This window comes from Eubalaena glacialis, chromosome 9 (assembly GCF_028564815.1).
Source record: "Eubalaena glacialis isolate mEubGla1 chromosome 9, mEubGla1.1.hap2.+ XY, whole genome shotgun sequence".
In the NCBI taxonomy this organism is placed as follows: Eukaryota; Metazoa; Chordata; class Mammalia; order Artiodactyla; family Balaenidae; genus Eubalaena; species Eubalaena glacialis.
The window spans coordinates 83105981-83132757 of NC_083724.1; the positions used below are offsets into that span (position 1 = coordinate 83105981).

General features: G+C 42.0%; 1 protein-coding gene across 1 annotated transcript in view; it reads right to left on the reverse strand.

The window, feature by feature from the left end:
- RASEF (RAS and EF-hand domain containing) overlaps window positions 1–26531 on the reverse strand; it is an 83229-nt gene extending 56698 nt beyond the window's left edge. Inside the window, exon 1 of the mRNA XM_061199286.1 lies at window positions 25837–26531. Coding sequence (XP_061055269.1) covers window positions 25837–26267 — 431 coding nt within the window. The 5' untranslated portion in view covers window positions 26268–26531. The remainder of the gene's footprint in view (window positions 1–25836) is intronic.
- Between the last annotated feature and the right edge of the window lie 246 nt (window positions 26532–26777).

A 26777-nucleotide genomic window follows, 5' to 3' on the forward strand; every position in this document is an offset into this window, starting at 1 on the left:
GTCCTTGTTTCTTGGCTAACTGCACAGCAATAAAATGTTCAGAAGTAGATGTCTCCGAAAATTCCCTGAATTTCTGAAAATTTCTAAAATAAGAAAGGAACATAATGATTGTAAATTCTCTTGAGTCCTTTGCTGGTCCTGGTATTACACAGAATTTCAGGAATAGTTTACAGTGACGTGTACAAATAGATTAATTATAGAAAATGTCTGCCACTGGCAGGAAATAAGTTACATGGTTAACTGTTGTGTCAGAGACTAGCTGGATACTCATCTATGCTGCTTCTTTTTATAGGGCACACAGGGGAGAAATGACTCCTCAGAACCCTGGGCAGGTAGGCTGGAGCCATGTGACTAGTTGTGGCCAATGGAATGGGAGCAGAAATGATGTGTTTGCCACTTCCATGTCTGGCCCCTAAAATCCTTTGTAAGATCCTCAGCTCTTATGCATTCTCATTATCCCTCTCTCATATCTATTTCTCTCTCTCTCTCTCTTTCTCCCCTCTCCCCCCAGCCCTCTCCTTCTCTGCCTCCCTCCTCATTTCCTCATCCTCATGGCTGAAGTGAAAAACTCCAATATGGTGAAACCATGTGATGAAATATGTTTGGATCACCACACGGAGGGAAACTGCTCGGGAAGGATGCCTGACCACATCAATCTTCCCAATATGAGAGAAAGAAATGTTTGTATTTTGTAGAGCCTAAGGCTTGGAAGTTCTTTGTAAAAGTAAACTTGAACTTAAAAAGTTGGCGTCATACTTTCCTAATTTGTTTTTTTAAATCATCACCTTCCAGATTAAATTACTTTCTTACCTCCTTCCTTGATAGCTTCATATTAAATAAATAATAAAAGTTCTATGACCAGGGTGAGTCTTTACTGCCACCATCCATTCTCTTTCAAGGGAATAAAAGACTATTCTGAAGCATTCATATAGTGAAGCAGACATTTATTAAGCACCTTACACATGCAGTCCCAGCAGTGATCTCAGCTTTTAAATGTACTATTCACTTAATCCTGACAACAGCCTTATGAAGAAGTTATCACTAGTATCCTATTTACCACAGAGGAAACTGAGGTCAAGAGAGGTAAGTGTCATTCTGGTATCGGAGCTAGGATTCCAACTCAGCCCATCTGGCTCCAGAGGAACTAGCTCTTCATACCAAAAGTAAGTGCTAATCTGCTTTTCAGGGGTCCCAAGTGCATGTCTCCATTTAAAAAACTTTGATGTACCAAGACTTTTTGAAAATTATTTTAGAGGATAGGTATTATTGCTACAAGCACCATCTACATTACAAAGGGACTCCTTTAACGAATGAAGGCACAACTAAGATTAAGATGAGATAATCTGATCAATTCTTATTTACCTAAAGTTATTTGGGGAAAGCACTACCGTACACAGTGAGGCACACTCCCTTCTCCCCCTCCTTTTGTCTGCTTGGTTCATTCGGTCCTTATCTGTGAAACTAGAGAACCATCTGGATTACGCCTAGAGACTGCAATGCAGTGCACTTGGCGATTTTCACACCTGATGCAAAAAACAAAACAAAAACAAAAAATACTTTATCTTAACAAGATAATACGTGGTCCCTCTATGTAAGATTTAATTGCTGTGCCCTGTACAGGCAGCTAAACACCTATGGATTCTTCAGCTCAACAGACTGGGTGCCATTACTTGGTACCAAGACAGTCTTTTTGTTCTGCTCCTGAGACTACAGGAGTCACCAGACTCTCCCAGTGTCCTTGCTCCTGACGTCAAAGGTTAAACAAGCAGACCACACAATGCTGCATACACAGCTCTGTTTTCTCCTGACCCTCACCCAGGGTGGTGCCTCTGGGTGCTGAAAAGGGTGCCTGGTAGTGACAAGACTTAATTAAACCCAGGGCCTCATATAAGACAACTATGCTTGGATTCACAAATACCATGCAAACCTGTTTACAGGTGTACTAGACAAATACTGGGTAAAGATTAAGGGTCACATCATGCACGTTAGTCACCCAAGATGAAAAACAGTCTCTGCTTCTGTTCAGAGAGAGCCACTCACACTAAAAATAATCTAATTTATATCTTAAGGAAAGAGATCAAATGAAATGAGAAAGACACATCCTGGATTAGCAACTGGTTTTAGATGTTTAAGATCTGAGGCTTTTCATCTTTTTGTTCAATAAATTACAAGACGATTTGTATGAAAGACAGTGATAATGGCAAACTGCTGATGAAAAATTCACAACTTAAAATTTTAAAATGATCCCTGGGAAATAAGCATTGTAAATTGCAAATATTCCCACTGAAGCTGAGAGATAAATTATCTGAATTTAGGAGGAAAAAAATAGGTATAATTAAGATTGGTAAAAATTTTAAATGTCACACACTTCCATAGGATTTACATTTTACTTAGAAGAGCACATATTTATCTATGTTTATGTATTTGTAATGTAGTAAGGCCAGTATTTAGAATGCCTGGACACCTTTGGTCTCAGGACACCTCTGGGAAATAGTCAAGTGCAGACAACATCATTCCAGGCTAAAGAACACGGTGACCCAGTAAGGTTGGTAGGAAAATTGACCCTTAGATTCAAAGCCTTGCTGCTTTAAGCACTGAAATAGAGAGCTAACCAATTTATTCAAACTGTAAGTTACATAGATCTAAAACCCTAAATGGTTCTCTGTGGACAAAAGCAAACAGTATTCAATGCCAATGTCTACATCATCCTACACTAGGGATGGCTGGAAGAAAACTGACGCTATGGCCCTAACATCTGAGCACGGGAAATTAAATATCCAGGCAATCCAAAGGGCACTATGTTAGATCCTGGAAATAAAATGCTAAGAAACATACTGAGTACCTTCTCTCATTAGGCTCACCATGAAGATTAAGTACAAGATGCTCTGATAGCATAGAGCAGGTGAACATGACCAAGCCTTGCAGTATGATGACCTGAAAGATGAGTAGATGCCAACTAGGCAGAAGTGGGGTGGGCGTCGCCTGTTCCAGGAACCAATAACCATAGGTTGAGGGGTTTGGGGGCAGGGGAGGGGCTGGGAGCAGTTCCTGTAAATGGAAGAAGCTGGTGAGGCTGAAGAGCTTAGAGTGGGGGAGGGACCAGCAGCATCAGATTGGGGGAGAAGTTAGCAAGAGCCAGATGACTGCACAGAGCCTGAAAGCACGGTAAAGACATGGGAGAGGGGCAGTTATTCTGAGAGGGTGGTAAGGCGCTGGAAGGTTTAAAGGAAGAGACAACATGATCAAGTGTACATCTTAACCATTCTCAACTTCTCAAAGTTTTGGCTGAAGCAGAGAATTAAGCGAAGGATTTTGAAACAGGTTTGCAGATAGGAAGGTAAATCTAAGTCTACTGTAATTTAACCCAGAAATGTGGGACTTCAGGAGTTTTCACTAGCTTCTACTTTCCTTTATTATAGAATGTGTAAAATTATAGACAACTAAAATCTTATCATATAGACAGATCAATGAAACAGAATAGAGAGCTCAGAAATAGACCTACATAAATATAGTCAGCTGAACTTTGACAAAGGAGCAAGGACAACACAATGAAGCAAAGACAGTCCTTCAACAAATGGTGCTGGTACAACTGGACATCCACATGCAAAATAATGAACCTAGACACAGATCTTACACCCTTCATAAAAACTAACTCAAAGTGGATCACAGATCTGAATGTAAAACGCAAAGTTATCATACTCCTAGAAGATAAGCCTAGGAGAAAACCTAGATGGCCTCAGATAGGGCAATGCCATATTAGATACAATACCAAAGGCATGATCCATGAAAGACATAATCGATAACCTAGTCTTCATTAAAATTAAAAACTGCTCTGCAAAAGACAATGTCAAGAGAATGAGAGGATAAGCCACAGACTGGGAGAAAATATTTGCAAAAGACACATCTGATAAAGGACTGTTAACCAAAATATAAAAAGAACTCTTAAAACTTAACAATAAGAAAAACAACCTGATTACAAAATTGGTCAAAGACCTTAACTGACACCTCACCAAAGAAGATATACAGATGGCAAGTAAGCATAAAAAAGATACTCTATAAAAATTAATAAAAAAAGCAACTATACTCCAATAAAAATTAATGAAAAAAGATACTCTACATCATATGTCATCAGGGAAATACAAATTAAAACAACAACAAACTATCACTACACACCTATTACAATGGCGAAAATCCAGATCACTGACAACACTAAATGCTATTGAGGCTGTGGAGCAACAGGAACTCTCATTCATTGCTACTGGGCATGCAAAATAGTACAGCCACTTTGAAGACAGTTCGGCAAATTTTAATAAAACTAAGCATTCTTTTACCATATGAACCAGAAATTGTGTTCCTTGGTATTTGCCCAAAGGAGATGAAAACTTATGTCCACACAGATGTTTATAGCAGATTTATTCATAATTGCCAAAACCTGGAAGTGACCAAGATGTCCCTTAGTAGGTGAATGGATTTTAATAAACTGTGGTACATCCAGACAATGGAGTATTTTTCAGCACTAGAAAGAAATACGCTATCAAGCCATGAAAAGGCATGGAGGAACTTTAAATGCATATTACTAAGAAAAAAGAAGCCAATCTGAAAAGACTACATACTTTATGATTCCAACTACATGACATTCTGGAAAAGGAAACACTTGGAGACAGTAAAAATATCATTGGTTGCCGGTGGTTGGAGGGGAGGGATGAATAGGCGGAGCACAGAGGATTTTTAAGGCAGTGAAATACTTCATATGATACTATAATGATGGCTACATATCACTGTACGTTTGTCCAAATCCACAGAATGTACAACAGCAAGAGTGAACCCTAATGTAAAGTAAGGAATTGGGGTGATAATGATGTGAAAATGTAGGTTCATCAATTGTAACAAATGTACCACTCTGGTGGGAGTTGTTGATAATGGGGAGGCTGTGCATGTGTGGGAGCAGGGGGTGTATGGGAAATCTCTGTACCTTCCTCTTAATTTTGCTAACTTAAAACTGCTCTAAAAAAATAAAGTCTTTTTAAAATCTGATAGTTCATTTCTCTTTGGGAATAAGGATAATGAGTATATTCCTATTCAGGTGACACCAACTGATCTTTTTGGCTGCCCTGAACAAACCATACTGTCATTTAGTCAGTTGAGGGGGAAAGGCTTAGCCTCTTTCCCCCTTACAAGTTAAGTGAAAATGAATGATTTCAAAATATGCTCTTATTACATAGTACACATACTTTCAGAATAAACCCCAACTGACTGGAAAATAAATTCCAACAGCCATAATCCAGCTGTGCTGCTAGAACAGGGCAGCATCAGTTCTCTTTCGGAGGTTCAAGTCTTGCTTTCCAGACAGGATGTACCTCTGCCCACTAACAGCCTCACACTGGCCGCCTGTAACTGGAAGTGATTCCAGTCTGTTTTCTCACAACAGGTTTTGCTCTTCATTAACTCAGTCACAGAATGGTGATCTGGCTCTCCCTTCTAGAGAAAACAAACGATGGTTTACTCAACCTGGTCCCACTACCCCACAGACTGGGAAACACAACCAATCCAGTGGCCTGGGCTTTTCTCAGCTGTTTTGCTGCTGCTGAGTCAGAGGATGACCTAGTTCAGGTATTCAACCACTGTTGCCTACTCCAGGACCCCCAGCCCGAATACATCTCCTGCGGGTAAAATTCCTCCTGGATTCACGTCACCCTGAAAAAATATTTTACTTGCCTAAGTACTTATTTGGGAAACATTTCCCAAAAGGTTTTAAAATGGAAACTTCCTGGCAGGTGAGCATGTTAACTAGATTTATGCAAAGTCTAGAAACATTTCAAACTGCAAATTGCTTCCTATTTAAAATCACTGAAATTTAGTTACTGGGAGTTTGCCAATGGAGGGAGGAAGACAGAGCCAGCAAGAGGCACCGTGCTGAAGGTTTAAGGCCGGCACACTCGAAACAGCTGAGGGCTCCTGAAGTCAGGAAGGAGGAGCGCACGGGTTAAGTGTAATGGCCTGGCTAAATTCACATGCTTCCTCAGCACATCCTGGCCTTGTGACCCACGGTGTAACACTGAACCTCTTGAGCTCCAGTTTCCTCAGTTATAAAGTGGGTATAGTACTTGAACCTACCACAAAACGTGAGGATTAACCCAACTGGAGCACAGACAACAGTGCAAGGCATGCTGTAGGTAATTGATAAACATTAGCCATTGTCACGCTTCCTCTTGACTCCTCTACCCAAATGAGTTGGAGAGAAGTAGGTGGTTATCTCCTGTCTGCTTCTATGTTGTGTATTGGAAAAGGGCTGAAAGGAAGAAAGCCGTATGGTGTGGAAGCCCCTTGGACTGAAATGTTGTCTTATGGGGCCAGTGCAGGGGAAACTGAAAAGTGAGAGTTGGGTCACGCTCGAGGTCAGTCTGCAAAGCTTATATAGTCCAGGGGTCAGTAAACCTTTTCTTTAAAGTACCAGATATAAAATATTTACCACCTCTGTTGTAACTACTTAACTCTGCCATTGTAGCATGAAAGCAGCCATAGACAACAATCAACGAATGAGCTTGGTTGTGCTCCAATAAAACTATTTACACAAACAGGCAGAGGGCCAAATGGGCCTTACTTTGATCCCTGTTATAGTGTATTAGCATAAGGCCCTGAGCACAGGAATGGGGATGGGGCAATGCAGACCTAACCCTTCTGTACCCAGGAACACAGGCCTTTGCTCTCACCCTGTCCCTAGGTCCATATCAAATTTTTTCATTTATGGACATCACATTATCAATGTGCTTATATATGTAGACAGTGGGTAGGTATATGTGGGAATATGTGTCTTTATTTCAGAGTTCTTACCTTATAAATGCACATTCACTCTCCCAATATTTCTCTTCTATCAATTTACCTTGAGTCAAGTTAAATGTAGGCATAATCTAGTAATGTTAGTGCAACTATGTGTATTATAGTTATTTTTCACTGAAAATTTCTATTTTGGCAGGAAAGATAGGGGTTGGGGAGAAAATAAAGAGTGCCATATCAGTTTCTATGCTAAATTTTCCCTTCAGACGACATCTATCACCTTCCCAGGTTTGCCAGGAACAATTCCAATTTAAGCCTGTTGTCCTTTAGCATTTATCCAGAATTTCCCCTTTTCTGTAATCAAAAAGTTGCATTAACAGGTAGTAACTGTTATTAAACTGTGTACTAACTATACATTAAAGGTTTTTTTAAGCATTAAAGTTATTAACAGCTGCATTAAAATAAGCCAGGGTGAGTTAGTGGATGTGTGCTTTTTACCTTCAGCGTTCACCTGGTAGCGTGAGACATTTGTGCAGTGAAAAGACTTTTCACTAATGTGCAGCTAAATCAGAATACAATCAGTGATAAACCCATTTCTCCTTTCCTGACTCTCTCTAGACACAATGTAACTAAGACTTTCCTTTCAGGAGCAGGAAACAGGAATGCTCACTGATAAAACAAATTAAGCTTGGACAAGAGAAGCTGGAGACAGATAACTCCTACAGGTCTCGATGGTGATGGAGAAAGATGGAGGGGTCTGACCTGCGGGCCACCTGGAAAACCAGCCAGTTGTGCCGCTACCCGCAGATAGATGCACAGTGCTGCCGGGCAGCCATTTGGCCACATCAGTGGGAAATTAGGAAATTACAGGCACAGTGTACAGGAAATAGGTACAGAAAACACAAGTTGGAGAGTCTTGCCACAGAGCAATACAAAGTAACTAGAATGTTTTCGCTACTGTGATTTAACCATTTTCAGTGTGGTTTAAATGTATAACCAGTTATTTTACTGGATGGTAATGCTTTTACCTTTTGCAGTAAATCCTTTTAGCAGCAATGACCCCACAAGACAAAAAAAGATGCATGCTTAATAAAAAGTTCAGTAACAAATTTCCTTTCCTCAAGAACGATGGTGATAACCATGTAACTTGCTTGAAATATTTAACTGTCACAGCCAAGAGGAGCCTCAGGAGACATGACAACTAAGTATAATGTGGTGTCCTGGATGGAATGATGGAACCAAAAAAAGGATATTAGGGAAAAACTGAGGAAATCTGAATAAAGTATGGAATTTAATTATTAATAATATATCAATATCGTTTCATTAATTTTAACAAATTACTACACCAGTGCAAGATGTTAAAAATGAGGGAAAGTGGGTGCAGGTTATATAGGAACTCTCTGTACTATCTTCATAATTTTTCTGTAAACCTTAAAGCATTCTTTAAAAATAGGCTTATTAAAAAAAAAGTTTGTCAGCATTTATCCTCCACTATAGTGAATTAGAGTGATATCATTAACCACATGAACCAGAAGACACAAATCTCCTGAAGAAGCATCAGCATCTACATCTTTTATATTTATATTCTGTACCAAAATAAAATGGAGTTGAAAAGGCCTACAATTCTGAAGCATCTAAGTATGGGAAAACATTCAAAAGAGTCATAAACGGAGACAATTTATTTTACAAGTCTTGTCTTATAAAAGCTAAGAAACTTGTGAAAGTATTTGTCAAAGAAAGTACTTTGAAGGGAGGCAAAAACAGAACTTGTGACAATCAAGGGATGAAATATTTACAAAAGTCGATATTCATACATGTCAGTACCAAAAAAAAAATTGAGAATATCCTCTGTTTAGTAGAATCTGCCCTAAGCTTATCACAGAATTTGCTCTAAAATCTACATGCAAGGGCATACACTCCTCTTCAACCTGCTGGCTGCCTTTTGCCTTGATTTAATTTTCCCCTTTCTCCTTTCACATTGTTTCCAACAGAGAAACAGCCAATATTTGCTATATAACATACACTAAGAAAGCTGAAGAGAGTCAAAAATCGTCAACTGGAGAAAATGTCCTGTGGGGATTTCTAACTAATATTTCTGATACACAGAGACCCCTTCATTTTCTTCCACTTCAGATTTGTGTGTTTGTGGGTTGAGGATGCTGAAATCAGAACTCCATCCAAGCTAAATGGCTAAAACAATATGGTGAATCCTAAATATATTTCAATAATAAATTAGGATGCATTTTAAACAAAATAATGTTTAAGTTTATAAATATTATTATATATGTGAGTTCCAAAAACAAATTAAATCACATGATTTTATGAAGATCAACATGGACTTATTAAAATATTGCATTACATAGATAACCCATCACCAGCTTCTATAGAAGATAAGGATTTGCTTGTCTTTCTAAAATCTCCCAAAGACTTCTTACTATATACCACAGAAACATGAGTACCAGCAAAGAACTCATTTTCTCTCCTAAAATTAGCATATTCTGGGATATAAGTGCATTCTATCTGCTCACTCAGCAGTAAACTTTTTTTAAATTTAACTTCTTTATTGGAGTATAATTGCTTTACAATGTTGTGTTAGTTTCTGCTGTATAACAAAGTGAATCAGCTATACGTATACATATATCCCCATATCTCCTCCCTTTTGTGTCTCCCTCCCACCCTCCCTATCCCACCCCTCTAGGTGGTCACAAAGCACCCGAGCTGATCTCCCTGTGCTATATGGCTGCTTCCTACTGGCTATCTATTTTACATTTGGTAGTGTATATATGTCAATGCTACTCTCTCACTTCGTCCCAGCTTACCCTTCCCCCTCCCCGTGTCCTCAAGTCCATTCTCTACGTCTGCGTCTTTATTCCTGTCCTGCCCCTAGGTTCATCAGAACCATTTTTTTTTTTAGATTCCATATATGTGTTAGCATACGGTATTTGTTTTTCTCTTTCTGACTTACTTCACTCTGTATGACAGACTCTAGTTCTATCCACCTCACTACAAATAACTCAATTTTGTTTCTTTTTGTGGCTGAGTAATATTCCATTGTATATATGTGCCACATCTTCTTTATCCATTCATCTGTCGATGGACATTTAGGTTGCTTCCATGTCCTGGCTATTGTAAATAGTGCTGCAGTGAACATTGTGGTATATGACTTTTTGAATTACGGTTTTCTCAGGGTATATGCCCAGTAGTGGGATTGCTGGGTCATATGGTAGTTCTATTTTTAGTTTTTAAAGTAAACTTACTTCTTGAATTCGTATTTAATATATATTGAATAACCGCTACTATTGAATGACTGGCATTTAACTCTAAATTATTATTGATATCAAGAAAGGATAACTGTTAGGTGCATAAGCTACAGTCACATTGTCTTCAACAGTTAAATCTTGACCTTATGCTTGAGTATACATGATACTGGCAAGGAAATCTGTTGGAGATTGTACACAACCTGCTCTGGCCTTCTTAAAAATCTTTCTGAAAGGTTATAAGAGTTAGCCCTGATAATCATGTAGTTAAATGAGAATTTCTTTTCTATGACATCTTTGAACTATCTTAAAACTATTTGTATGCATGTAGTGTTTGTTTAGTTACTGTACAAAAATATCACAGAAAAAATTTTAATCTACTTTTAAGAATCATTGACTTTTACCTACCTACCTTGCTACCTAACCATTGAGTTTTACCTACCTACCTTGCTACCTAACCATCAAAAACCAGTAATGGTTTTCCAGTCTCTCTGTTTATGCAGAGATGGATGAAAAAATATCAAAATAACCCAAAATTAGTTGTAGAGATTTTCTTACAAATTTTCTTGAACACACTTCCCCTCTAAAATAAAATGTTGTTGACATCTTTAATTTTGACATTTCAACAGTTAAAACCCTTTGAGAGGTTCTTGGTCTCATTCAGCGATGCCTAGGGTATATTTTCCATAAGATAGAAGTTTCCTGAGATGCACTCCACTGCTCATCAACTTTGCACTTCATTGCTTCCCTAACAACCTGCAGGGAAGTTTAATTACTTTTTCATTTGATTTTCTGAAGAACCAAAGGGTGATTTTCTGGAATGTGATTTAAAAAAGAAGGTAGCCGAAAAAAGCTATTAAAATCTAACTTTTCCACATTATACCAGGATCAGCTGCCCGGAGATCTAGTCCCCTTCTGTGCTCCCAGAGCCACAGTCCACTGGAAGAGCAGCCAACCTGCAGATTTGCAAACACCATCTCCTGAAGGAATCTGAACTCAGCCCCTCTGGAGAGCCAAGAAAAGAGAAACCGGTCTTCTCTCGAGTCATCATCTTAATTCACTGGTTCATCAGATAATGAAAAAGCAATTTCAGTCAACTGTGCATTTACATTTATTTCAGTTTACATTTTTCATCCGAAACCTTTATTTTGCCCTCGTTTCCAGTTCTGCTTCCCTGAGGTATGAGCTGCCCTCTCTCACCTGTGTGGATAACATCCCTTCTGGAGTGTACAATTGGCCAAAAAGCTACTAAACAAAATGGAAATAAAAGCTGAATGGTTGCTTTAAATACAAGTGGTACTAAAGAAGGAGCTGTAATAGGTTATTATAATAATCGGCCTGAGGGGACAAGGAGACCCTCACAAAGCAGCAGTATCTGTTTACCTCTATGTACAGTTTTTGTAGCATTTCCCCGAGACTCAAAGAAAAGAGCATTAAAAATAATTTCAATAACCAACTATTGGTCTGGGGCCCAAGACCCAGGTGCAAGACTTGCCAGACTTCTGTGGATTCATCTCAGCATAACACCATGCCTACTCTTGGCTAGGTGCGTACTTCTCACATGTATTCATAATAATATAAATCCATGTTTTGTGCTTTTCTTTTTTTTTTATTGGAGTATAATTGCTTTACAATGTTGTGTTAGTTTCTGCTGTACAATGAAGTGAATCAGCTATATGTATACATATATCCCCTCCCTCTTGGACCTCTTCTGCATGGGATAATTTCTACAAAGACAATTAGAACTACAGTGTCTACCTTGGGGAACTTTCAAGATGAACGAAAGGGGGCAAGGAGTTAAAATATAAATAAAAATGGAAAAGGAATAAAACTGCCAAAAAAAAATTAATTTCAAAATGACGGCAGCACTCCAGCCCTTTGAAGCTCAGGCATCTGGCCCTGAGAAGAATACAAAAGCAGACAAAGTCAGGAGAGAACGAAGAGCAGCCTGTGAGCCCCCTCCCTGGCACAGGAATAACTAATGCACTCAAAGGGGTTCTGAACACAGTTCTAATACATCTGACCAGTTTGCTTTCTGCGTCTTCAGTAAACGAAGGTACCCAGGAAGGAAGGAAGAACTGACAACAGTAAACCGTCACCTGGCAGCCTGACAGCCAGAACAGAAAATGCACACAGGAACTCAAAAAGCCAAGCTGAACTACCATCCCCACAAATCCTGGGGATACGCTACACCACAGCCCAGGATGAAACTCAGCTTCATAATGATGACCCTGAGTTAGCAAGGAAAGCTGAAGTTATTTTGAAAACAGTTATTAAAAGCAAGGCACTGTGTGAGTTCATATGCTTACCAAAAGATGGACTGCCCATCGCGGCACGCTGTGTAATAGCCACAAAGTAGAAATGACCCAAATGGCCATGAAAAGTAAAATGGATAAATTGTGATATCTTCACACAATGAATACAGTAGAGAAAATGACAGATCTACAACTACAGGCTCACAAGCATAATGGTGAGTGCAAGAAGCCAAACCTATGTAGTAAGGAAAAAAACACCCAAGAAATCATGCCTGGGGGTCAGGGAGGGGCTACGGTGATTGGAAGGGAGCACCGGGCTTCTAGGCGCATGCTGTTTCTAGAGCTGGACGCCACATATGAGAGTGCTGCATCTGTGAAGAGTCAGTAGGCTGTACACCAAGCTCCTCGCACTCTTCTGTAGGTGTATTTGTCTCTGAAGAACACGTTCATAAAATATTACGCAATATACTCGAGGGAGTATATATTTTTTATCTTCACGGGAAATTCAATCATGAACACTTCACAATTTGGATTTCATTTCAGAGGCAACCCAAGGCAAAATTTGAAGCACATGATGTTTATCTTTTCTACCTCAGTTCCACATTCTCTTTCTGGGGCTTTTCTACCTTTTGAATAGCAGCTCCCAACCAAACGTGGCTGCATTCCACACCCTCAATTCTCATTTCCTCAGCCGAGCTGAAGACATGCATGAGTCTCCCAGGGATCTTGTTAAAACGCAGATGCTTCAGTAGGTCTGTGGTGGGGCCCACAGTCTGCGCTGCTGGAAGAGCTCCCGGGTGTGGCCAGCGTTGCTGGTCTGAAGCCCTGAGCTGCAGAGCCTGAGAAAAGACGTGATTTAAAACCAGTGTCTGCTGAGCTCCTGGGAGCTGAATAATGCCTGTCCTGGGAAACTGAGCATGGAACTCACGGATTCCTTATGGCTGAGTTTTAGGACCTGTATCTCGTGGAACATTTTGGGCTTCCCTGTGCCTCTCAATTTGCATCCCTGTTAGCTCTACCAACTCAGGGACAAAAACTAGCAGTTGGGGACAGTAAAGTAAGAACCTGTTCCTACTCTAGGGATTTTTGTACAATTTCTCATTAAACCTTCACCTTTGGACTTCTTAGCATAGTGCTTTTCCCACAGCATTTGCAGAAGGGAGGGAGGGAGGGAGAGGAGGTAAAGGAAGAAAGGAAGTGAGCAAGCAAGCAGTTAGATTGCCTGGGAAAGTGCAGCAATGTAAAGTGCCGGCGTGACTTGCCAGATGGCTGAGGCTGCTTAAATCCAAGATGTCTCTTCCATGAGGGGCTCAGTGTGGAGTTATGGATATTTTGAGGATGAGTGAGGTTGTAGGGTGAGAATCGAGGGGTGGATACCAGGGTGAAGAAGCCCTCTTCTCCCAGGGGGCATCTCAGAGCCATGAACACAGGGAGGGTAAGCCTCTTCTTGGCAGATAGAAAAATGTTAATAAATTTAAACCACCCCTGAAATTTGATATGTGGTTTTGAAGTGTTTAGGCATTTGGAAGGGGTACAAGGGGAATATAATATATGTATAAGGATTTTTCCAGATTCAAATAAATATTTGAAAAATTTCTGGTGCATATTTTATAAGCTGGAAGCAATAAAAAATGCTCTCTGATCTCGCCAGAACCGATTTGCACAACATAGGGAATCTCAAAAACAGAGCATCTGGAAAACTTTTTTTAGTAGCTGGGATGGTTAATGTCATGTGTCAGCTTGGCTAGGCTGCAGTGCTCAAATATTTGGTCATACATGTCTGGATGTTGCTGTGAAGGTCTTTTGTACATGAGATTAACATTTCAATCAGTTAGACTTTGAGTAAAGCAGATTACCCTCCAGAACGTGGGCAGGCCTCATCCAGTGAGTTGAAGACCTTTAAATGAAGACTGAGCACCCCTAAGGAAGAGGGAATTCTACCAGCCCACTGCCTTGGGGCTCAAACTGCTGTGTCAGCATTTCCCTGGGTCTCCAGCCTGCTGGCCCACTCTGCAGATTACAGACTTGCCAGCCTCCACAATCATGAGCCTATTCCTTAAAATAAATCCACGCCCCCTTGCCTACACACACACACACACGCTCACATCTTATTGGCTCTATTTCTCTAACTAACTAACACAGTGGCTTATATCATTGTACTTTCCCTGGGGTTAATCACATGAACAAATGTACCAGCTTCACCATGAATATATGCTAGCACTGCTTAAAACAGTTGAATAAGATTATTCAGCTTACTTGGCTGAATAAATTGAATTCAATAAGAACTGAATTCTTATTAAGTTGCTAAATAAGAACTTTAATTTAAAATATTATTCAACAGAATAGGTCACTTTTTAATGGCCCAAATGCTCACTTACAACATAACATTATAATTCTCACCAGGGTTCATTAGGATTGCAACAGCCTATCCAACAGATCTGTGGACTTTTGTGGACAGATATTAGCCTGAAGACAGCTTATTCACTGTCATCTTTTAGGAGACAGGCAGTGCACTATCCCTTTTAGACCAATAGAAAACCTCCGGACCTGTACACACAGAATCAACCTAACCCTCATTTCTGGCTTTGTGCCTTGCTTTAGCCTCCCATGCATTTTCACTCAAGACTAGGACTGCTCGGACACAGTGCATGTTCCTATAGCATCAGTTAGCCCATCCCTTAGGTCAACAGGTGAATGACGCAGAAGTGGAAGTTGCATTTCCCAGCATGTCGATGCTCTGTACCCAAGTAACAGCCACCAAGTGCAAGCCCATTACCCCAGCTGAAGGCAGCCGGCTGCAGATGAACACAGTCTGGACGCAATGCCCATTCCCCGGGGGCTTCCTCCCAGCACAGACGGTACACATGCGTTGTCTTTGTGCATTCTGTCTTTGTTCCTGTAACTCAGCAGCCACAACCCATGCACCTCCATCCACCAAGTTACCTTCACCTTAAAAAACAAAGTGCAAAATCCTATACTTGCATTAAAACATTTACAGTTTTTCTGTACTGGCACCCTGGACTGTCGTATGTTTCTATTAAGCATCTAATGTGACTTTTTTTATTGTGCTAATATCTTATTCAGATTGTTACTGGTTTTTTGAGTATGCTGGTTGCAAAGCTATACAGATATGGAGAGATCAGCCCCATCCCTACTTTTTTTTTCCATATGTCCTTTGTGTGTTTGCAGAACATTAGGTTTATCTGGAATACACATGCTGTGTTAGAGTAGAAATGCATGCACTGTAATTCATTCACTGACATCCCCAGGCTAACCATCTCTGCCAGACTGAAGTACATGCTCTGCCAACAGATCCCCAAGGAGGAAAAGAAAACATACTTGCATCACAAACACGAACACTAGTTTATGGCATGTCCATTAGAAAACATGACATATGAACGTCCTAAAACATGGATTTTCTAAGCAAATGTTGGTTGACTCCTCAGGAATTCGTCCACCTCAGCCAGAGCAGACTGTAACTGTTCTACAGGAGCAAGAATTACGAGGTGACTGGGTCACGCCAGGGGATGCACTGTGCAACCCCCACGCCTAAGGAGATGGGCAACAAGCCAGCGCCTGCTGCCTCAACCTCCCACCGCCCCTCCACCTCTGGACCAGGCAGCGACAAGAGGCTCATAGCAGGTGAAACTTCCACTGCTGCACCCAGATTTCAGAATGAATAACTCAGCTGCACTTGTTTGTTTTCTATCCAGACATTAAAAAAAAAAACACTCTAGGTCAGAGATACCATTATAACAAAATGGTCACTTGCGCATGCTCCATAATTGTAATGATCGTGAGGGGGTATCATGGCTGAACATGCCCATAAAATGCCCCCCAAAAACTGAAATTGAAGAGAGCGGTTGCCCTCAGTGTGTGTGTGGTGGGAGGGAGCTCTCAGAATGTGTCATTATTTCGCGTGTTTCTGCTTGGTCACCTGAAAACGACAGGTGTGAGTACATTTAAGGGGCAAACCTTGACGGAGCCTGTATTTGGGACTGATCCAAAAAGATATGAGACACAGAGCTTTTGTAGCTATCCCAATTTCTTATCTCTGTAAAAAAGAAATTTTATATTCCATATGTTTGCTTTTCTTGTGGTTAAGAAGCATATAACATGAAATCTCTATTCTTAACAAACTCTTAAGTGTACGGTATTGTTGCCTACATGCACCTTACTGTGCAGATCTCTAGAGCTTTTTCATGTTGAACGACTGAAGCTCTATAACCCACTGAACTGCAACTCTTCACTTCCCAATCCCCGAGCCCCTGGCAACCACCATCCAACCTTCTAAGAGTTGACTACTTTAGATACCTCATATAAGTGGAATTATACATTATTTGTCCTTCTGTGACTGGCTTATTTCACTTAGCATAATGTCCTCAGGTCCATCTGTGTTGTCACATACTACAGAAATTCCTTCTTTTTATATAGTTGAGTAATATTCCATTGTATGTATACACCACATTTTCTTTATTCATTCATCTATCAATGGGCACTTGAGCTGTTTCCACCTCTTGGCTATTGTGACTAGTGCTGCAATGATCACAGGAGTGCAGATATCTCTTCCAGATCCTGATTTCATTTTTTTGGATACACATGCAGAAGTGGGATTGTTGGATCTATGATAATTCTCTTTTTAATTTTTTGAGGAGCCTCCATACCGTTTTCCACAGTGGCTGCACCAATTTACATTCCCACCAACAATGTACAAGGGTCCCAATTTCTCCACATTCTAACTAGCAATTGTTACTTTCTGTGTTTTTCATAACAGCCATCCTAACAGGTGTGAGGCAATACTCCATTATGGTTTTGATCTGCATTTCTCTGATGATTAGTGATGAGCATCTTCTCATTCCCATAAAAATTTTTTGACTGAAGGACAAAATATTCCAATAATGAAAGGAAATACCATTGTGGTACCAGAAAATATAACCTCTCATCACTAAATTCCCTTATTTTTATTTCATTCTTTTTTACATATCTTAAAACTGTGACAAATACTTTCAGCTTCAAATGAAGAGAAAGAAAGACATCAGGGTAAAAGGTGTTCTGGACATCTCAATGCTTTCAGAGCTCAGCCCTCCTCCTCCAAGGACACACCATCAGGGCAGCAAACCTGGAGGCAGAAAATACTGTACAGCAACATCTGTTAAGCCTGAACAAGGTAACTCAGGAAACTACAAGAACACCCAAGAGCAAAAAAGAGAGTAAAGACAGACTATCTTTGGGTCAAAATACTACCCCACAAACTTGGAAGGGGAAGAAGTAGCATGATTAAAATTCTAAGTTAGGGTACCATGGAACCACATGTTCACATCAACAAGAATCTTCAAAGCAAGATCACGCCTGACACTTGAATTTACTAGGGCACATTCTCAGGTAGGAAACAGGGGTTGCAAACTGGAAAAAGTATCTTTCCCGCCTCTGTGCTTTGTCCTTCATGGAATATGCAAAACTGGAGATTCCTACTTAAAATCTGGATTTTTCACCATCCTTTATAAATTGGCGTCGCTGGCAACACTGGGCCGATGTCCTGCATGGCAGCATCTGTCCGTCCCCCCAGCATATGAAGCAGAGGCTGCTACTGGGCCCCAACTCCACTCCACCAGGTCTATGTTACCTGCCTGGCCCCGGAGGCTTCAGAGTTTGTGAGCCCCGCTCCATTACATCAGTCACAGCCCACGGGGTGGTAAGAGGAGGGAACGTGGAGATAATTTGACAGGGCCTAGAGTCTCTCTTGCCGGAACTGTGACACCACCACACAAGATAAATGGAGATAACTGCTCTACTGAAGAGAGGAAGAAACTCCCTGAATTTAGTTTGTCCACTTGATTTTTCTTTTTCTTTTTTTTTAAATTAATGCCTTTACTATTATTTTTTAAACATCTTTATTGGAGTATAATTGCTTTACATTGTTGTGTTAGTTTCTGCTGTATAACAAAGTGAATCAGCTATACATATACTTATATCCCCATATCCCCTTCCTCTTGTGTCTCCCTCCCACCCTCCCTATCCCACCCCTCTAGGTGGTCACAAAGCACCGAGCTGATCTCCCTGTGCTATGCAGCTGCTTCCCACTAGCTACCTATTTTACATTTGGTAGTGTATATATGTCAATGCCACTCTCTCACTTCGTCTCAGCTTACCCTTCCCGCCCCCGTGTCCTTAAGTCCATTCCCTATGTCTGCGTCTTTATTCCTGTCCTGCCCCTAGGTTCATCAGAACCATTTTTTTTTTAGATTCCATATATATGTGTTAGCAACGGATGCCATACGGTATTTGTTTTTCTTTCTGATTTACTTCACTCTGTATGATAGACTCTAGGTCCATCCACCTCACTACAAATAACTCAATTTCGTTTCTTTTTATGGCTGAGTAATATTCCATTGTATATATGTGCCACATCTTCTTTATCCACTCATCTGTCGATTTGGTCTGCTTGATTTCTGACCCCCAGTGAGAGCTGGACTCAGACCACCCACCTTGTGATTCTTCCCGTTCATTACGCTCACTGGTGCCATCACCTCTGGGGAGAGAGAAACTGTCTAAGAAACTTTTGATTTTTGACTGGATATCATTTTAAAGCACCCCATTCCTGGTGCAGTCCCAGGCACACATGGATTAAAAACAAAGTTTTTTAAATGAAGGAGTGAATGAATGACATAGGAAAAAGGCAAGAAGAGTTTCCTCTGTGGGCAAATAACAAAAATGATCCTTAAGACTGGGAACAATTTAAGATGAACTTCTTCCACAATATTATGCCCTCGATTTAAATGACGGACGAGATCGATAAGCAATGAAAAATAGAGAAACTAATGTTTTCAATCTTATACAGTTCTTGAGGATTTCAAGTCCTATTAGAACAGTATTTCTCACACTTGATAAACATGTAGACCTTATAAAAGAAAATATCTCCTATGGATTCCAGAGTTGATGTAAATATTGTTTATATCATGTCACTTAACTATAAACAAACATAAACCAGATATAAACTCCTTATACTTATAGCTCCCAAACATTTATGTGACCAACATGCATTTGCAAAATCAGTGGAATGAGAATTAGCAACATTCATTTAAACTGACAAGGGATGCACTTCTACTGAAACTACACCCCCATAGCCAATGTCAGTATGGTCCTGGCAGCTTGTGTGCTGCGCTTTCCAGCCACACTTACAGGATCAAAACCCCACTCCCTGATCACTTTTCCATTGAGGACACAGACAACCCAACACTGTGTGTTGTTGGTCACTTTCAATTTACGTGGACACATCATTTGCACCAAGTCCACTGTTGTGCCTTCCTCATCAGTCCATGACAAGGAACGGATGCCATACAATCTTAAACACAGAGGCAGGTTTTGAAACAGTGTAGCCAAATCTGTCATGTAAGAGTCATCCAGGTGATTCCAAATGTGCTCAAATTAATTTGTTTTATATTATCATATAATGATAACATAAAATGAAAACATAAATGTTTAGTCTTCTAAGATTGCCAAGCATACACATAAAGACCCAAAGGGCCCCCAATTTGAGAAACACTCTTGACATGAAATGTCCATAGTCTGGAGATGTGCCCTGAGGTATTTTTCTGCATTTATTATACTGCATCTCAGGTCCTTCAGATGTCAGAAACCCCTAGGTATTTAAAAACATGAGACAATGAGCTCCTTGAAGGTCAGGTCTACGAAGGAGTCTCTCTAGTGCCTGGGACACTGGCAGGCACATGAATACCGAGGGAATTAGAGAAAGAATGAAAGAAACATGTCTGAGCTACTGCATCTATATGTCTTGTTTTTATAAGACATATAGACTAAGGCCTTAAGGGTTAAAATTCACTTTTCTCTTTTTATAATTACTCTGACAAAAGTAATTATAATTTGGAAGACCCAAAATATTTACCAGTTGAAGCAGTGAAACTGTTTTTTTGAGGAATTAATATCAAAGAAATCATACGTGTCATTCCATCATTACAGTTTTCCTCTGGGAAACAGTGTTTACTTTCCATTTTACAACCTGATATGAGACTAACAGAGTCAGATAGGAGCAACCCAAATACCCACGATAAATACTCTCTTCCCATTTCTTCCCTCCAATGGTATACTGCAGTCAGGTGCAACTAAGCTTTCACAAGCTACACATGAAGCAAGAAAGTATACTGTATATCCTCTTAGGAGAATAAAGCAGACATTTGAATCACCTCAGCATCCTAACCTCCCCCATCATCAAAGGCTCTCTTCTCCGCCATCAGCCTCTAAGCTTCCATTCAAGGCAGATTAGCCCGATTCAGCTACTTCCATTTTACAAATGAAATAAAATCATGTAACCTGGGAAGAAATCAAGAAAGAGGTTTTACAAGCTCCAAGTGACCGTGTATTTGAACAGTGATTCCGGAGAGAAGTAAATGAAAACTTCAGGCTAAAAGACAAGCTAGAGAAGAGTCTGTGGTCCTTGGAGGGTAGTCTTCCAATGACACCCCATCTTAAGCCTTTTTCTTTTTACCCATACCATAAGGGCGGAGTAAACAATCTCTCACCAAAACCTGCCAGCAGAGCTCTGAACAATCAGCAAGATCTGAGGGTCAGAGCAGGCCACTGTCTGTATGGCCAAAACTGGCAGTCCTCTAAGGATGCGAGGCCAGAATACCTTTCTGGGGCCAGGAGGCCAAAAAGAAATTACTACCTCGAGATGAAATTCAAATATCAGAACCAGAAGGGGCCACCACCAGCAAGCAGAGCTCATAAAATATAAGCCATACAGAGACTCCTGCTGGGCCCAGGAGCAAGGTTTGGATGGTTCAAGGAAGAGCTGTGCTTCAAATGGACAGGTTTCTCCCCCTCAGCAGTAGTGTAACGACACATAATTGTGACAGAGGATATACTGAAGAGGAAAAACAAAAGCAACAGACCAGAAACAGTTAGAAAGTAAAGATATATATAATCTATATAGAGAGACAGAGACATATAAAGATATACATATATATATATACACACACACATATATATATCCCCAGTTCTGAATGCAGAAAAGGCAGGAAATCTCTGGAAAGCTTGTGGCTAGCACACTGATAGGCCTCAAAGCCAGTGCCAAAGGTAGGCATCACACACAGTCAAAAGCATCTCTGAACCTCTTCCAGGACTGAAGTCCAACCCACTATGGTGCCCCAAGGCTGGAACCAATCTTTATCTCCTTGGATGAGCAGCAGATATTACTGGCAATATGGATGAAAAAAATATACTTATCTTCAAACATTAAAAACACAGTCCAAAGCACCCAGATGCTCACATGTGGAAGATACTCAAGAGCTGAGATCAAACAGAGAAGAGCTGATTTAACTCTCGCATCCCGAGCTGTCTCAGGGCCATACCCTCACTGAGTGGGAAGAGAGGGGAAACGGAGGCACTATCTAATCAATCAGTGTCTCTCTGTCTGCTTGTCTTCTGCCTCCTCTCACCCTGTCCCCCTCTCACTCCGTGTCTCTAGCCCTCTCTGTGTTTACCTCTCTCTTTGCGTCCATCTCTCCTCTCCCTTTCCCATCCTGCCAAGCACCATATCATGAAGGTGAAGCGGGCTTATGAAGCAACTGCACTATTACAAAAGAAGACGATCAGAGGCAAAAGCCCTAAAGTGGACCCCAAGAAAGGGAAATGTAAAGGAGTCCCTGACCATGAAACTATGCCTCTGCCTACTTGTAGCTTCATGTTTTTTAAAACGTCCTAGTTAAGTGGGATTGGTGTCACCTGTTGCTTTTCCTCTCCATTTTAGTCATCATCTTCATAGTTATATGGATGTGCCGAAGTAAACCTTTTTGACAATCCATACAACAGTTCACAAGTGGGTAGTTTTGGTTCTTCTCAATTAAATTTCTTGTTTTTAAGTTATTCAACAGAAGACTCTTCTTCAACGTTGTGTGTGTAGAAAGGGCACAAACCATGTGAAACAGCTTGACCACACAGGTCTGATTTTGGTGCCTGAACAAATCCCGCCCCAGCCCTGTCTGGCAGGTCACCAATCATGCTAACCCCTGTTACACCAGAGGCACCCACCCACCCTGGGTCTAATCTGGCTATTGTGGCAAAACTGGTGCCCATTCACAAGTTCATTGTGGTTCTGGTGCCAGCTGGACTCTTGCGTTTCTGTTTGTGAGAACATGGGGTTCTAAGTTAAAGTGAATCAGTCCACAAATGACACTCAAAATTGCTACAAATGGAATTGAGAACACTCTGAAAAGCTTTGGCTCCGACTAGAGGAGAGAGGTGAATTCCTGTCATGGCCCCGCCTCAGTCGAATGCTCAATGCACACACACACAGACACACACACCCTATATCCTTCTCTCCTTGCCAATCTCGGAAGACACCAGCTCTCACCAGAATGTGAAAATATAGGGAGGGAACCAACAAAAGAAATGAAGAGAATGCATGCAGCACGAACTAACTGCATTCTCAGTATATGAAGCAGGGAATCAAAGAACATTCAGCAAATATTTATTGAGTACATTTATTGAGTACCTACTGGATACAAACCTCCCTTTCACCAAGATAATGCCCCTGACACCAGAAACTGGCTCCACTAGGTAATTACAACTCTGCCCTCTGTTTCTCCCCAGACATTCTCTTCCCACTTCATGGATTTTTCTTGGCCTGATACAATGCTCCTTCCGGAATTCTCTTACGTAACTACATTGCCTTGCCCATTCTGGTTTCACCTGCTGGCTGACCTAGTTCCAGCTTACTGGAACTAGTGGTAACGGCCCATCCTGACCCTCTGGACCATTTACACCTGCCCAGCTCAGGTTAACAGTGTCACATGGCGGGACACTCCCTTCCCCAACTTTTAAGGAAAGAAGTCCCTCAGTTTCTAAGAGAAGACCAACTTGAGAATTTAACACATCACCCAGAGACCATTTTTATTCTTTCACAGTGCAATATTATTTTCTCTCTAATATCACAATTATCGATGACTGAGGACTTTAACCCAAATTTGTTTAATATTTTGATCTAAGAGTTTGAATGATCTTTGAAATGGAAATCACTACCACATTTTGCCTTTGCAGGAACCACACATTCCTATATCTGATATCTGTTCTGCTTAAACTGTACACAAATACCCCCCTAGGATAGGGATCGGACAGGGTGCCACCTGGGGGAAGATGGAGTGCAAGGTGGGAAACTAAGGCACCAGATGAAATGGCACACCTTCCCAGAAAGACAATTTTCCCCCTGGAAGAATATATAATATTTTATGCTAAACTAAGCCCCAGTATATTATAAAGTGAACATGACTTCTTTTTTTTAAGGTAAAAAACTCAAGAATTCAAAGAAAGTTCCTGCTTGCAGGCAGTCTGTTGGGTTATGTCCACAATACATGGGGTTTCCTGCAAATAACTCTCCTGCCTTTACATGTTCTCTGAGGAAATTATTGATAAATATTTCACCCACACTATGAACTTCTTGAGGGCATGAACCACATCTCCTCCTTCTCTTTGTCTCCAAGTACCTAGGACAGTACCTAAGACAGTGGCACAAAACAGGCACTCAACAATGTTTGCAGAATTAATTTGGCTGAAATAATGGCAATGACATAGTCAATAACGAAAGATTTTTATCACATTTGAATGGGAGGAAGGGAAGATGAACAGCTGTATGAGGAAGTAGAATAGAAGCAACCCAATTTACCAAAACAGCTAATGGCTGCCATAGTAACAATCAGGTGAAGCAATTCAGTTTAGTTCTTTTCCACTGGAACGAGTACAGGAAGGCAAATATTGTACTTGTTAATCTCGCAGAAGACGGGGGTGGGGCTTAGGACACAAGTCTACCAGGTGACACTGGTGCCATTATATTTAATAACATCTCAAGAGTCGGAAAGGCATCGTGATAATAATAATGTCACCAATAATATTAAGATCTGGTTGTATGCTGATCCTAAGAAAGTCATTTTCATCATTTAAAGGTTAAGTGTCAAATATTGGCTGCTGAGACTTAGCAACTCTGAAAAGTAGTTCAGTGTGTGTGTGTGTGTATGTGTATGTGCGTGTGTATAAAATATGGTGTGGTCTTACCTTTTCTTATTCTTAATATTGTTACCTTTTTAAACTAGCTGGACCCAAACCAAGTTACAGATGAAAGATGATTCAAAGTATATGGCTTACAGCAAAGTTTAAATTTTTCTACTTCCCTGGTGGAGACACTGCATTTTCACTCATTTGTAAATAACAGAAAAGATAGGTATCGCACCCACTTTCTCTCCACAATCCCTCTTATACTGCAGTGAGTAACCTTCCATGCCCAGTATTCCCTGAACTTTCCAAACAGGAGGGAGAAGCTGGGCGGAGGAGGAAGTGAGGACTCCCAGCCCTGCAGGTCTAAGCGGTGAATGGGTGAGCCAGGCCGCTGCTGCCTTCCAGGGCTATTTCCTTTTCTGAGTCTTATGTCTCAGATATGTGAACTGCCGACCAAAATGTTCAGATCTTCCTAATAACGACAACCAGAGATGCATAAAATTTCAATGAAAATCCAGAGAGCAGAAAAACATTTTATACTATTAAGATGTTTGTAGCGCCTGAGGATGAAGTGAAAATAGCTCAAGACATACCATGACTCTAGGCAGAGATAGGTGCAAATTAATCTCAATAAAACCTGAATATCTTTCCCACCATGCCCTGAACCTGCAGGCATCCCCTTTCCCCCTGAGAATTAAGTAACTTGATACTATGTTATTTCTGTCACAGACACAAGAGTAGAGAGTTTACTGTATGATTTTATTCTATGGTATAAAAAGTGAGTTTTTTAAAATTCACAACATCTGGGATCAAATGCTGCTCTTTTAGTAACTGGGCAAGTCCCTTAACGTCTTTAGATCTAAATTTCTCCATTAATCACAGATAAGAACGTCCATCCCCAAAGTTATTCTGAATATTAAACGAATTAACCTGTAAAATGCCTAGCACATAGTAGGCATCGGTGAATCTTTGTGTGCAGCAATATAAATGCGCAACAATGTCTTGTTTTCTACGTAGTAGCAGGAAAACAACAAACACAAAAACTACCGTAGAGAATGACAAACTGGCTAGCGGCCCGGGTCACCGAGCGTTGCTGCTCCAGGTGCAGCCTGGAGGCCAGGAGTAGGAGGTGATGTAATCAAGTCTCTGAGGTTCGGGGAGCGCTCCTAAACCAGCGTCCCGGAAAAATCTCCGGACGCTGTGGATTTCACTCTGGCTTGTGAAACTCAGAAATGAGCAAGTGAAACTTTCTCCCCGAACTGTGACTCGGAACGCTTTCCTTTTCCTTAACTCTAGGGGATCCCGTCTTGGAAGAGTTAAAAGTGCGTCGGTGAATGGAGGAAAGCGAGAGAGAGAGAGACAGAGAGAGAGAGAGACAGAGAGAGAGACAGAGAGAGAGAGAGACAGAGAGAGAGAGAGAGACAGAGAGAGAGAGAGAGAGAGTCCACTGGGTCTGCACACTCCGAGTGTAAGAGGGAGAGATGGCAGCGTCCCAGGGAGGACAGAAACACCACCACTACCTTCCGCTCTGCAAACCACACACGCACCTAGGGATGAACTTGACCTCGTCCCCGAGTCGCGCCTGGAAGTCCTGCCAAGCCTGGCCCGAGCTCGCGGAGTCCCAGTGGGCGGCCAGTGCCGCCGCCGCGTCCTCGTCGCCCTCGTCCTCCTGGCTGTCCCCGGGGTCGGACCCCACCAGGGCCGCAGTGAACACGGGCTCCCGCGGCCCCCGGCCCCAGCGCCGTCTCCCGCGGTGGGCCCCGCGGAAGCCGCGCGCGAACTCCTGGAAGGTGATGGCGCCGTCGCGGTCGGCGTCGAGCCGCTGGAACACGGCCTCGGCGTCGGCCGGCCGCACGCGCAGCTCCGCGCACAGCGCGCTGAACTCCTCGCGCTCCAGGCGCCCCGAGCGGTTCGCGTCGCAGGCGGCGAAGACGGAGCGCAGCCGGGCCAGCTCCTCCAGGTCCCCGTCCGGCTCCATCCCGCCTGTCGGGGGCGACCGAGAGGGCTCCGGGGCGCGCGGCCCGCTTGGGCAGCGGTGACGGCGGCGAGTCCGAGGCCACCTGCTGCCGCCGGGAGCTGCGGCGAGTTCGGCGAGTCAAGCAGGTTAGGCCACTGGCGGGAACGTCCGGGCGGGGCGAAGCGCCCGGGTGGGTCGGGACGGCGCGCTCCGACGTGGCTCCGCGCGCGGACACTGGGAGGGCTCAACCCCAGAGCGGTGCGAGCGCGCCCCTAGCCCCGCGCACCGCTCAGCAGCGCCCGCCGAGATTGAGCGCCCGGCGCGGCCTCACGCACTTGCCCAGCGAGGCCCGGCTCCGCCCAGCCTGGGAGGAGGAGCGCCCCGCTCCGGTTCCCACGCCTTCGAGAGTCCGGCTGTGCTTTCCGTGCGGGCCCCTGGAACCTGTGTTTGGGGCTCCTGGAGTTGGGGAGCCCGGCCGGAACTGGGGGTGAGGCAGAAGCGTTGCCAGGCCCTTCGGCATAAACAGTGTTT